This window comes from Crocuta crocuta, unplaced genomic scaffold (genome assembly GCF_008692635.1).
Source record: "Crocuta crocuta isolate KB4526 unplaced genomic scaffold, BGI_CrCroc_1.0 scaffold130, whole genome shotgun sequence".
NCBI classification, from domain to species: domain Eukaryota; kingdom Metazoa; phylum Chordata; class Mammalia; order Carnivora; family Hyaenidae; genus Crocuta; species Crocuta crocuta.
This window is the reverse complement of record NW_027527920.1, coordinates 8,913,091-8,924,770: the sequence shown is the minus strand read 5'-3', so window position 1 is coordinate 8,924,770 and position 11,680 is coordinate 8,913,091. Positions and strand designations below refer to the sequence as shown.

Sequence of the window (11,680 nt, the reverse complement as noted above, 5' to 3'; positions counted from 1 at the left end):
TTAGATGTTCTTTACACACTATGACCAGGAGCCCACAGGACCAAAAAGAACTGTCCACTGTTAATTTATTTTTATTTATTTATTTTTTAAAGTAGGCTCCACACCCAGCATGGAGCACAATGTGGGATCCAAACTCACAACTCTGAGATCAAGACCTGAGCTGAGATCAAAAGTCAGATGCTCCACTGACTGAGCCACCCAGGCACCCCTGTTTTAGTATTCTTAAAAATCAAAGTTACTAATGTACACAGTTTAAAGAGTCCAAACAGGTAGTTTTACAAAGCTTGTATGAAAAAAACACAGTTCCTTGTCCACATTCCCCCATCTATCATTCTTCAGAAGCAACCACTTTCAACTCTTTCAGCTGACTGTTTTAGTATTGAAGGAGAACAGAATGTCCCCCCAAAGTATTCCTCTTTGACATAAAATTCATTTTGAGTTGAAGGTAATTAACAAGCAACAAATGCAGGTGTGCCTGGAGTGGCTCAGTTGGTTAAGCATCTGTCTTCAGCTCTGGTTATGATCTCAGGGTTCCTGAGTTTGAACCCCGCATCGGGCTCTGTACGGATAGCTTGGAGCCTGGAGCCTGCTTCTGATTCTGTGTCTCCTCTCTCTGCCCCTCCCCGGCTCATGCTCACTCATGTTCGTTCTCTCTCTCTCTCTCTCTCTCTCTCTCTCTCCCCCTCCCTCCAAAGTAAATAAACATTAAAAAAAAAAAAAAAAAAGAGTGGGCGCCTGAGTGGCTCAATAGGTTGAGCATCTGACTTCCAGCTCAGGTCATGATCTCACAGTTCAGTTCCTGGTTTCGAGCCCCACGTCAGGCTCTGTGCTGAATGCTTGCTCAGAGCCTGGAGCCTGTTTTGGATTCTGTGTCTCATTCTCTCTCTGCCCCTCCCCAATTCATGCTCTGTCTCACTCTGTCTCTCAAAATAAATAAAAAATGTTAAAAAAAATTTTTTTTTCAAAGAGCAGCAAATGCAGGAAAAAGACTCTCTTTACCCTCCTGTCCCCATTTTGCCTAATTCCAAGGTATAAATTCTCCTTTTCTGGAGATAGATTCTTACCAGCACAGAGATGCTCCAGAGGAACTGCAAATACTCCTACTCCTTAGTTTGCTTCACATATTACATTCCCCACAGCCTGCCATCCCTGGAAGCCTAAAACCGGTTTCCTTTGTCCTATATTTCTCTACAAATTTACTATCCTTGTTGAAGATGCTATAGAAGCCAGAGCTGCACCTGCTGCTTTGAATTACTTTTTACTGAGGTTTCTCCCACATAATGTGTGCCACATGCATTAATAAACTGTTTTTCTCTTCTTAATCTGTCTTTTCATTAATGACCCCCAGCTGAAAACCTAAAGTTTGGCCTCCCCTACAGTATTTACCTTCACCTTTGGTATTATTTACATTTTTACAATGAGCATGCCTCACTGTTATTCTTCTGTAGTCTTTTTAAGTTTACTTATTTATTATTATTATTTTTTAGTAATCTCTACACCCAAAGTGGGGCTCGAACTTACAACCCTTAAATCAACCCTTAAATCATGCCAACTGAGGCAGCCAGGTGCACTTCTTATGTAGTCTGAATAACATGACCAGAATGGATTGCCAGGTCTGGCACCGGGCAGGGACCCATGGGCATTGTGGAAAGCGCTGAGGTCACTGGGCACAGGCCACCAGCTCCTCCAGGGCTTGCTCACGGCGGTTGCCGTGGACCAGTAGCACTTCCTTGATCCGGTCCTGCTGGAAGCCCATGTCACTGAACTGTTCCCACAGGCGCAGAAACTCCCCCGCCTGAGGAAGAGGAAGAGGAGAGAGTGCTGAGGACTCTGCTAGGCCAGCCACCTCCCTGTGGAGCCCCCTTCCTGGTGCCCACTATATCTACTCCTACAGAGCTCTGGACTCCCCAAGTCAGCTAAGCCTGAGCTCGGGCAGCACCTGCATACTGCCCGTACCTCTGGCTGACATGGGCGTGGACTTCCCTTCCTGTGCCAAGGAAGGAGACCCTGGCTTGGCCACTGGCTCCATCCTGGCCTTACTCCCTCACTCTGGCCCATTCCTGACTCTCTATGCTCTGGTACTGGGGCAGAAAGAAGGAGGCTGCATAGGGATGCCCAGAGGATGCACAGCCTGGGCTCTCTGCACAGGCCCCAAACCCTGCTGAGATTTCACACAGTGCAGCCTCTGCACAGTTCCTTCCTCCTCTGGCCCCAGTGCTTGAAAAGTCTCTGCTTATTCTCCCTGCCTCCTCCTCAGCATCTCTCCCACCCCTCTGTCTTTCCCTCAGCCGCTGTGAAGAGCTGCCTGGCAGAGCCTGAGCCAACAGCACACTGTGGACAGGTCATACATATTGGTCCCTCAGAATGTACTACGGGGCCCCTGGCTGCATGCATTCTGGGTTTCCAGGTAGGCAGCAACCCCCTCCAAGCAGAGTTTAAGCATCTTTGTGCTGCGCTTGGCTCCTCCCTGGGTCTCTGACAGACGGACACTCTATATAGTATTTGTGGTGTTGATTCAGCTACATAACACAAAAGCTGTGCCTCCTGTTTCCCTCCCCACCTACTCTCCTCCCCTTCCCCATGCTTCACTTCCCTGGGCTGTCTCCTTGTTCCTAGGGCTGAGCAAGCAGGCTAGCTCCTGACAGCCCCCAGGCTCTGGCTCTGGCACTGGTGTGGCCCTGTACACTAGGCTCATGTGTGCACCCACATCCCTCCCCTCCCCTTCCCCGGGTGCAGGCTGGTGGCTCTGCTGACCTGGCTCTCGGAGAACTGGAACATCTCCATGGCCTCCTCCACCAGGCCCTCCTCGTAGCCTTGCCGCAGCAGCCGATCACAGGCGCTAAGGTAGCTGAGAAACTGGGCCAGAAAGGGGAAAGGGGGGTGGTTAGAGGAGAAACAGGGTCAGCTGATGGAAAAGATTAAGAGGCACCCTGGAGACCTCAATGAGGCCAGGGCTCAGACCAGGCTGACCAGTCGACCCACCATACACAAAATGGCCCCATAGACCCTGTGAGCCAATAAAAGAGGGACAGAGGCCTCCTCTGGGGACCTGGAGATGAGTGGGAAGCAAGTTCTGACCAACTGTCCCAAACTGGGGGCTATAATCCAGGGAAAGGGCTGTCAGGATGAGCTACAGTGTTCTCAGAACCTAACGGGGGGGTGGGACTGGCCTGAAACATAGGTATCTCCCCACCATCCATCCTGGTAAGCACCCACGTGTGTGAAGCAGCCTCCTCACCCTCCACAACTGTGTAGCACCCCCCTGTCCCTGGATACATACATGTCCACCCTTCAGGACCATGTGAGCCTCAGTGCCAGGAAAGGGAGGACAGAGGAAGATTCCATAGGCCTGAAAACCTGTTCCTATCACTCCATGCTTAGTCCACACGAGCTGCTTTTGCCCTCAGGATGAACTACTGCCTCCTTACCAGAGCTCAAAGGCCTGCCCCTGCCCATCAGTGGCCTCAACTCCTCCCTCAGCACCCCCAGGCCCCTGTATATCTGACTCCCGCTGCCAAGGTCAGCCTCACTCCTGTTCCTTGGGAAGCCTCTGCCCCCAGCCTCCACTGGGTGCCTTGCCTGCTGCTCCCACAGCACCCATGCTTCCCCCATCAGAGCACATACAACTCTGTAGCTGTTCTACTCTCTTCCTCAATGTTCTCATCTGCTGACTTCTTGCTCCAGGAGGGAAGGGCTGTATCAGTCTTATTCACCATCGTGTCCCCAGAGGACCCACCATGGCAGGCAGAAGGAGCTATGCTGTGTTTATAAAATGAACTAAGAACTACCTTCAAGGAGCTCACAGCTTAGTGGGGGAGATGAACCAGATACGGGAAGTCATGAGTGCCAGGCAAATCAAAGCAAGATTTATAGAGAGTTGATGCCAAGTGAAGGCTCCAGACCACAAGAATTATGGGTATAAGTGGAAAAGAAACAGGTTGGGTTTCTGCAGAACTTCAGAGCTGGGCAGAAAGAATGGATCATACAGATCAATGGTTTTCAAACTGTTTTAACTTCTGAACTGTCCAAGCATCAGGAGGCTTCAACAATAATGGGAAGGTTGGGGCTGCTCTGGGAGAACTGAGGGCAGGAGCAGGGGAGTTGGGAGTCTAATTCTCCTGCCTCAGGGCACCTAGACCTAGCTCTGGGCATGTTTTGTAAACCACCAAGCCAAGCCCTCCTAGCACAATTGAAGAAACCTGTCCAGGCAGAGTGGGCAGCTTGACCAGGGACCCAGGACTACAGCCTCGATCACCTGACCCCTCAGCCTGTCCATCAGCGGCCCAGCTGCTAGAGGAGGGACTTGCCTGGAGTCCCATAGCAAGGTGTCTGGCCTGTGGATGCTCACAAACACTACCCACGCTGTCCTGTAAGCAGTCAGTGGGCACATCAATCCTTGTGGAAGGAAAGAAGCTATGATGGACAAAGCTTATCTTTTGTATCTCCTCCTTTCTCTCTTGCTCTTCTAAGAGCAAGTGGGGACAGTGGTGGCAATCTTGCAGAATTAAGACCTAACTTGTCTTCACCTGGTGCCCTACCTCCTGGACCATCTGCCATTAATTTCTGGCCAAAAAGTTTTACCATTAGTGTATATCCTTTAATGTGAGAAGGAATCTGAACCCAAAGGAGTTGCTCAGTTAATGGTGGAACTTCACAGAATAGTGGGGAATATTAGCTTGGTGGGGGAGGACAGATGAAGTCATCCAGTAGTCCTTCAGGGCCACACCTCAGGGCTTGGCTCCTGACTGACCACCAGGGAAGAAGGCCACCCAGAGATCTGGCTGGCCAGGCAGGTGGTCAATGCATATCTGGAAACATGATGTTCCTGATGCAGTGGGATTCTTCCAGCCCACCCACAGGGAGGTCAGTGTGCTGTGCTGGCTCCAACTAATCTGTAGACCCCCACTGTGGGCCTGGTCCCTCATAGTCCTCCTGGCCAGCTTCTTGGCCAAGGTCCTGGCTTTCAGCAGCAGCTGAAGGTGGGGGCGACTTTAGATCTATTCTTAAATCTCAGATCAGCCTGGGGTGCTTCCCTTGAAGGTTCTCCCACAGGAAAGAGAGAAAAGTACCATGCAGCAAAGATTCAGAGTCAAACCAGCCTGGCCTCAACCCTGGTTCTGCCACTGTTTGGTTTTATGAACCTCCCTGGCCTCAATTTCCTCATCTGCAAAGTGGGGACAGTGGTGGCAGTCTTGCAGAATTGAGAAGACCTAACTGAATACTCTCAGATTGAGGGACTGACACAAAGAAGGTGTTCAATAAATGTCAGCAGCCTCCATGTTAGCTGACCATGGGGGTTACCATGTTGGAAGTCTTCCTCCAGGACAAGGCACAGACTGATGAAGCCTAAGTAGAGCAGAAGCAGGAGTGGGTGGGGAAGTAGGCCAGGCACATTCGCCCACCTCCCCAGCCTGGCAGTGGCACATCCTGCTTCAGCTCCAGTCTGAGAGTTACTCTCCTTTTGTCACTCCCTATCCAGGAGCAGACAGCTCTGGACCTCAGGGTCCCAACACATATCAGTCACCTACATGACTGTGGAGTCCCTGAGCCCTCCAATGGTGGGGGAGGGGGACGGCGGGGGGCAAAGAGACAACTAAGCGCCAACTGCCCTGGGACCTTTTGATACCTTCAGCTCAGCTTTCCAGCCAAAGGTGTCCCCATGTTCAGAAAACAACGTGAAGTTGGACGTTACCTTCAGGCAGGAGATGGGAGGTTTGGGCAGTGACATTCAATGTCACCTCCTGCTCAGCTCACAATCCTTATCCCTTCCAGTTGCTAGTGGGTCATTTATAAACTTCTCAGCCCAGACTTCAAGGTACACTCAATCTGCCCTCAACTCCCTTTCCCTGTCTTATCTCCTACCAGCATCATGCACCCTGTACTTCAGCAAGACTGGTGGGATCAGGGCCTCCCAAACCCTTCCTTGCTGTCTCCACCCCTTTGCTCACACTGTTCCTCCTGCTTGGAATATCATCCCTTCCCCTTCCTTCAAATTCAGAGCTTATTCATCCTTGAAGTCTAGCTGAAGACATGCCACTTCCATGAAGCCTTTCCTGATCACTGGAACCTCCTTGTGGTTGATTAAGAATGGCCATAAATTCCTTGCAGCCCCTTCCATCAAGAGGAGGTTTCCCCCATAGTTCCCCCCTGCATCTAAACACCTAGGAAGAGCCCAGTAAATGCTGTTGACTAGATGGATGGATGGGTAGATCGAAAGAGAAAGAGATGGATATGAATATGGATAAACTATACATTGAGGGAAGTGGTTAGAGCTGTGCCTTCCAATATGGTAGCCAGCAGCTACATGTGGCTATTTTAATTTAAATTAATTATAATTAAGTAAAAAGATTCAGTTTCTTAGTCACCCTATCCATATTTCAAATAGCAGCATACGGCTAGTGTCTACTGTATTAGACAACACAGGTATGAAACATCACTCTCATTGCAGAAAGTTCTATTGGGGATCTCTGGAGAGATTATTGGTTGCCCAAAGCTCCAGCCTCTTGTGTTGGGGCAGAGACTGGGACAGGAATAGAATATTAAAACTCTCCAAATGGGCATAGGGATTCCTGATAAACTTTTATGGAGAAAATAGCATTAGGGTCCAGAAACTTGCTAATAACTCTCAGCAATTACTGCCAGGCTAAGGTTCTGCTTCTAAAGAGAAAGGAAAAAGACTTTTTCAAGTTAAAGATAAAAACCACTTGGCCTCTCCCCTGGCTCCAGACCCACAGCCCCCCAGCTCTGGGCCCCATGCACCCACCTGGCTCAGGCTCTGTCGCCCTGTCTTCTGCAGAGCCCCAATAGCCCTGTGCACGGGATACCCCAGGGCAACCACTGGCCCGATGAGATCTTGCTCCTCCTGGCTCAGGGCGGACAGCAGGTCAGCAGAAGCAGGGTGTGATCTGCAGGTGCTGAGATGCTGAGGCACCCCCCCAAGAGGTGGCAGGCAGGTGTACGGGCTGAGGGACTGAAATACAGATAGGTTGGATGCGTCAGTTACTGGAGGTAACACCTGGCTGGGCAGGACATTTTTACTGGCAGGCCAGTAAATAATATTTCCACAAGAGAAATATCATAGGTCCATCCTATTATCCTATTTTACAGATACTGAAATCAAGGTTCAGAGAAGTTAAGTGCTTAAGAAGTTAAGTTGCTGAGTAAGCAACACACATTTGGGAGCTGAGCCCTACTCAGAACCAAATTCAGGGTCCTTTACTCCACACCTTTGTGAGTGGGGAGCAGGGGTGGATCTTCCTCCTTCTTCAGTTTGGCTGGACTGGGGCTTGGAAGGGCATGGAGGAGGGTAGGGACTGGGCCCAGCTGTGCTTAGGAGACCCACACAGACCCTAGGGTAAGGAGGATGGCTTGAAGGCGTATCAATCAGTTTGGCCAGCATCACCCCAACCCATCCCCCATAAAGAAGCACCTATGTGCCAACTCTGAACAAGCTACCCTGATCCCTTCTCCCCAAGGAAAGCCCAGCTGCTACCCTGACTCTTGGAGCAGAGTCTGTATGTGTGACATGAATTCCCTACCCATTCCTATCTTTTCAGGGGTTTCCCTGCTAGGGAAACTTACTTTAGGGTCTGCTTTTTACCCCCAAACTGGCAAACATCCAAATCTTAGGATCTGGGTCTATTCTTTTGACTTTAAAAAAAGATTCTTAGTGGCACACCTGGGTGGCTCAGTCAGTTAAGCATCCGACTTTGGTTCAGGTCATGATCTCGTAGTCCGTGAGTTCGAGCCCTGTCCCAGGCTCTGTGCGGACAGCTCAGAGCCTAGAGCCTGCTTCAGATTCTGTGTCTCCCTCTCTCTCTCTCTGCCCCTCCCCCACTCATACTCTTTTTTTCTCTCAAGAATAAATAAATAAAACATTAAAAAAAAGATTCTTAGCTGCTCTCTGCCTCAATTTTCTCCTCTACAGAACATGTGTCCCCTCCCTCCCTCNGCTATTGTTAAGAGTTCAGTTTACTCTGCACCAGAGAAGAGCCATCCTGGCATCAACATCTGACCCTTGGTGCGGTGTGGCCTGTCCAATTTACAGAGGCTCTTCTCTGTGTTTGCTCTAAGCAACTGTGTGAGGTCAAGTGGCCCAATTTACAGGTAGAAAAAATATAGCTGAGAGCAGTTCAGTGACTTGCCAAAGGTCACACACCAGTGAGTGGGAAAAGCCAGACCTTTAGTCTGTCTTTTGGATTGAAATTTCACCTGGGCCTTATTCTATTACATCTCCTGGCTTGACTGAGGGCCTCTGGGGCGGGGGGGGGGGTGGGGGGTGTGTGAAAGAAAGCTGTGCCCAACTGCCATCTTTGGCTATCAGTCCTGACCCACTCCATCTGCTCCAGATCCAGGTTCTATGGAGTTTGGTACTTACATAATTTGGATCTCTTAAACAAGGCACACAATTGTGAAGATAAAATTAGGTATAAGGCCTTGGGAGAGGCAAAGTGAGGGATCTGAGGTTTAAGTTTCACTGATTTTACTTTTTTTTTAAGTTTATTTATTTTGACAGAGTGGGAGAGAGAGAGCAAGCAAGTGGGACAGGGGCAGAGAGAGAGGGAGAGAGAAAATCCCAAGCAGGCATCACATTGTCAGTGCAGAGCCCAATGTGGGGCTTGAACTCACAAACCACAAGATCATGACCTGAGCCGAAGTCAGATGCTTAACCAACTGAACCACCCAGGTACCTGGGTTTTACTTTAAATTCACTTCTCCTCCCTGTTCTTGCAGGTGCACATCCTCTGTCCTGAAGCCTTCCCAGTCTGCAAAATCTGTCACCTCTCTCTCAATATCTGATCCCTCCCACTATTCAGTGCTGCCTTGAACCACACCCCTTTGTGCTGTGGTTTGACCTGGTCTCTTCCAACTCTCCTTGTCCTGTGGTTTTGACCTTGTCTCTCCCAACTCAGTGCCCAGCAGCAAATAACTACTCAGTGAGTATTCTTTGGGCCACCAGCTCAGCCATCCTACAGGAAGCCTTTGCTCTGTGGATGTCCTAAATTTGAGTCACATTCATTAATTCAACAGACATTCACTGAGCACCCCCTAGGGGCCAAGTCTGCGGCTGGGTGCCCTGGCAACAAAAATAAATGCCATCCAGGCTCTGCCCTAAGAGACAGATGAGTACTGGATAATTACAATTATTGTGACATGTGCCCCAATAGAAGCAAAACAGCGGGAAACAGGAAATGGGGGCCTCTGAGCAGGGAATATTCTAGGTCAAGGGCCACAGGAATGACAGCATGGTACCGGGCCAGATGAGAATAGTTAAAGGTAAGGAGGAAGAGAGCAGAGATGAGGGGCTAGGGCTGCTGATCAGGCTAGGAACCCAGACTATTGGCCTGCAGCTTTGGGGGAGGGAGAAGGTTCCTTACCGCCACCGTAGGCTTGTGGCTCCGCAGCGGGGGCATGGCGCCGGCAGTGGAGGGCCTCGGGGGTGGCGCGGGGATGCTGGGGGGCGAGGGCGCGGGGCCTGCGGGCGGTACCGGGCACGGACTCGGCGCCGGGCTGGGGCAGAGGCTCAGCGCCCGGTGGCGGATGCGGTGCAGAAGGGCGCGGGGGCGGGCAGCCAGCCTGCCCTCTGAGAGCCGCCGTCGCGCCCCGGCCAGCTCCGACCTCATGCCGCGCAGCACGTCCAGCGAGCTCAGAGGATGGCCCGGGCCGGGGCTCGCAGGGGAACCGGGATGGGGGCTGCAGGGTTGTGGCTCTTCCTCGCTGGTGGAGGCGGCTTCTTCTTCGTCGTGGTGCTCGTTCTGGTTCTCTTCCTCTTCCTCCTCCACCTCCTCCTCCTCCTCCTCCAGCCGCTGCTGGGGTCCAGCCTCTGGGCCCCTGTCTGCGGCAGGCGTGGGCACTAGCCCGCCGTCGGGTCTGACCAGCAAGAGCCAGGCGGGAGGCGCTGACGCCGTTCCGGGAGCGTCGCAATGGAACGGGCAGGGTCCCCGGACGACAGCCTCCACCCAGAAGAGCGCCCTCCTCTCTAGGCTGAAGTCGTGCTGTGAGGAAACGGACGTGAGGCTCTGGGGCCCAAACCGGGGCCATGGGGCGCACCCCTACTCCCTGGCCTCTGGGGAACCTGTTCAGCCAAAAACTTGCCAGGCCTATACAGCTTCCGATTCTTAATCTCAAGCATCCATGACCACCGCACTCTCACCCTCAGTTTTAGCTAGCACTGGGGTCGTTGGAACTCAATGACCGGCGAATGGCAAATTCTGCCTCCACGGATGCAGGTACAGAATAGGAAGTCTAGAAATAGACTTTAATATTTATGGGGCTTTAGTAAATAATAAAGGTGGCATCTCAAACAATGGGAAATAGAGGGACGAGTCAATAAATGGTGTTAGCTAGCTGGAAGAAATTCTCACGTTTATAGAAGGATGAATCCCAAAAGGATCAAACATTCAAATGTATGTATGAAACCGTAAAAGTACTAGGAGGAAACAGGGAAGAAATCATTTATAAACTGAAGTGGGGGAAACCGTTCTCACTGTAAATCAAAATCCAAAAGCCATAAAAGTACAGATACACACAGGTGCAAAATCAGCATGGCAAAGATACCACAATAGGCAAGGTCAAAAACGAATGACAAACTAGGGGGAAAACAGCACTCATATCACAGACAAGGGGCTACATTTGCTAATATAGGGAGTGCTACATCTAGACTGGAAAAAGACCACCAGCTCAACATGAAAATGAACAAAAGATATGTGCAGTCCACAGAAAAGAGTCATACAGATGGCTTTTAAACACATGAGCAGTTGCTCCACCTCACTTGTGATAAGAGAAAGGCAAATTAAAACTACCCTGAGAGGGGCGCCTGGGTGGCTTAGTCGGTTAAGCGTCCGACTTTCGCTTAGGTCATGATCTCGGGGTTCGTGGGTTCGAGCCCCGCGTCGGGCTCTGTGCTGACTGCCAGCTCAGAGCCTGGAGACTGTTTCAGAGTCTGTATCTCCCTCTCTCTCTGACCCTCCCCTGCTCATGCTATCTCTCTCTCTCCTAGAAATAAAATATTTAAAAAACAAAAACAAAAACAAAAACTACCCTGAGATACCATCCTCCTACCTCCTCAGCAAAGATCTGAAGTTGAGGGTGCCTCCAGGGCAGATGTGTTTTTGGTCTATGGAACAGTAATCCCTTCTAATGTGTCCCATGTAACCGTCTGCATTTTAAAAGGGGATTCTGGAGATAGTGTCTTAGCTCATAGGAGTGATCCTAAAAGGTAGAATTTTAGACAGGGCAGGAGGCTGATGGCAAAGAGAGGAATTGGAGTATCTTTGCAATGACTCTCAGTCACTTCATATAGGCAGGCTTCCAGTTATCCTAAACTTAAAATAAGACCCACTGAATAATCCCCATCACAAGCCACCAGCCTTCATGATGAAACACGAAATTTCCTCTTGGGTTATTTCTAAAACTCTCTAGAATATACCAGAGATGGCCTTGTTGCCCTTTAAAATCAAGGGAAAGGGGGCACCTGGTGGCTAAGTCGGTTAAGCTTCTGACTCCTGATTTCAGCTCAGGTCATGATCTCACGGTTCATGAGTTACAGCCCGGTGTCAGGCTCCACACTGTCTGTGCAGAGCCTGCTTGGGATTCTCTCTTTCCCTCTCTTTCCCTCTCTGCCCCTCCCCCACTCATATTCTCTCTCTCTCCCTAATTTTAAAATTAAAAATAATAATTT

At 50.4% G+C, this 11,680-nt stretch overlaps 1 protein-coding gene across 1 annotated transcript in view; it reads right to left on the bottom strand.

Moving 5' to 3' along the window:
- Nucleotides 1-773: 773 nt before the first annotated feature.
- The window catches only part of UBAP1L (ubiquitin associated protein 1 like), an 11,878-nt gene continuing 971 nt past the window's right edge, over nt 774-11,680 (bottom strand). Inside the window, exons 2-5 of the mRNA XM_077748677.1 lie at nt 9,378-9,995; nt 6,764-6,970; nt 2,755-2,856; nt 774-1,795 (exon numbers count right to left, since the gene is read on the bottom strand). Of these exons, the coding sequence (XP_077604803.1) occupies nt 1,661-1,795; nt 2,755-2,856; nt 6,764-6,970; nt 9,378-9,995 (1,062 nt within the window). The 3' untranslated portion in view covers nt 774-1,660. The remainder of the gene's footprint in view (nt 1,796-2,754; nt 2,857-6,763; nt 6,971-9,377; nt 9,996-11,680) is intronic.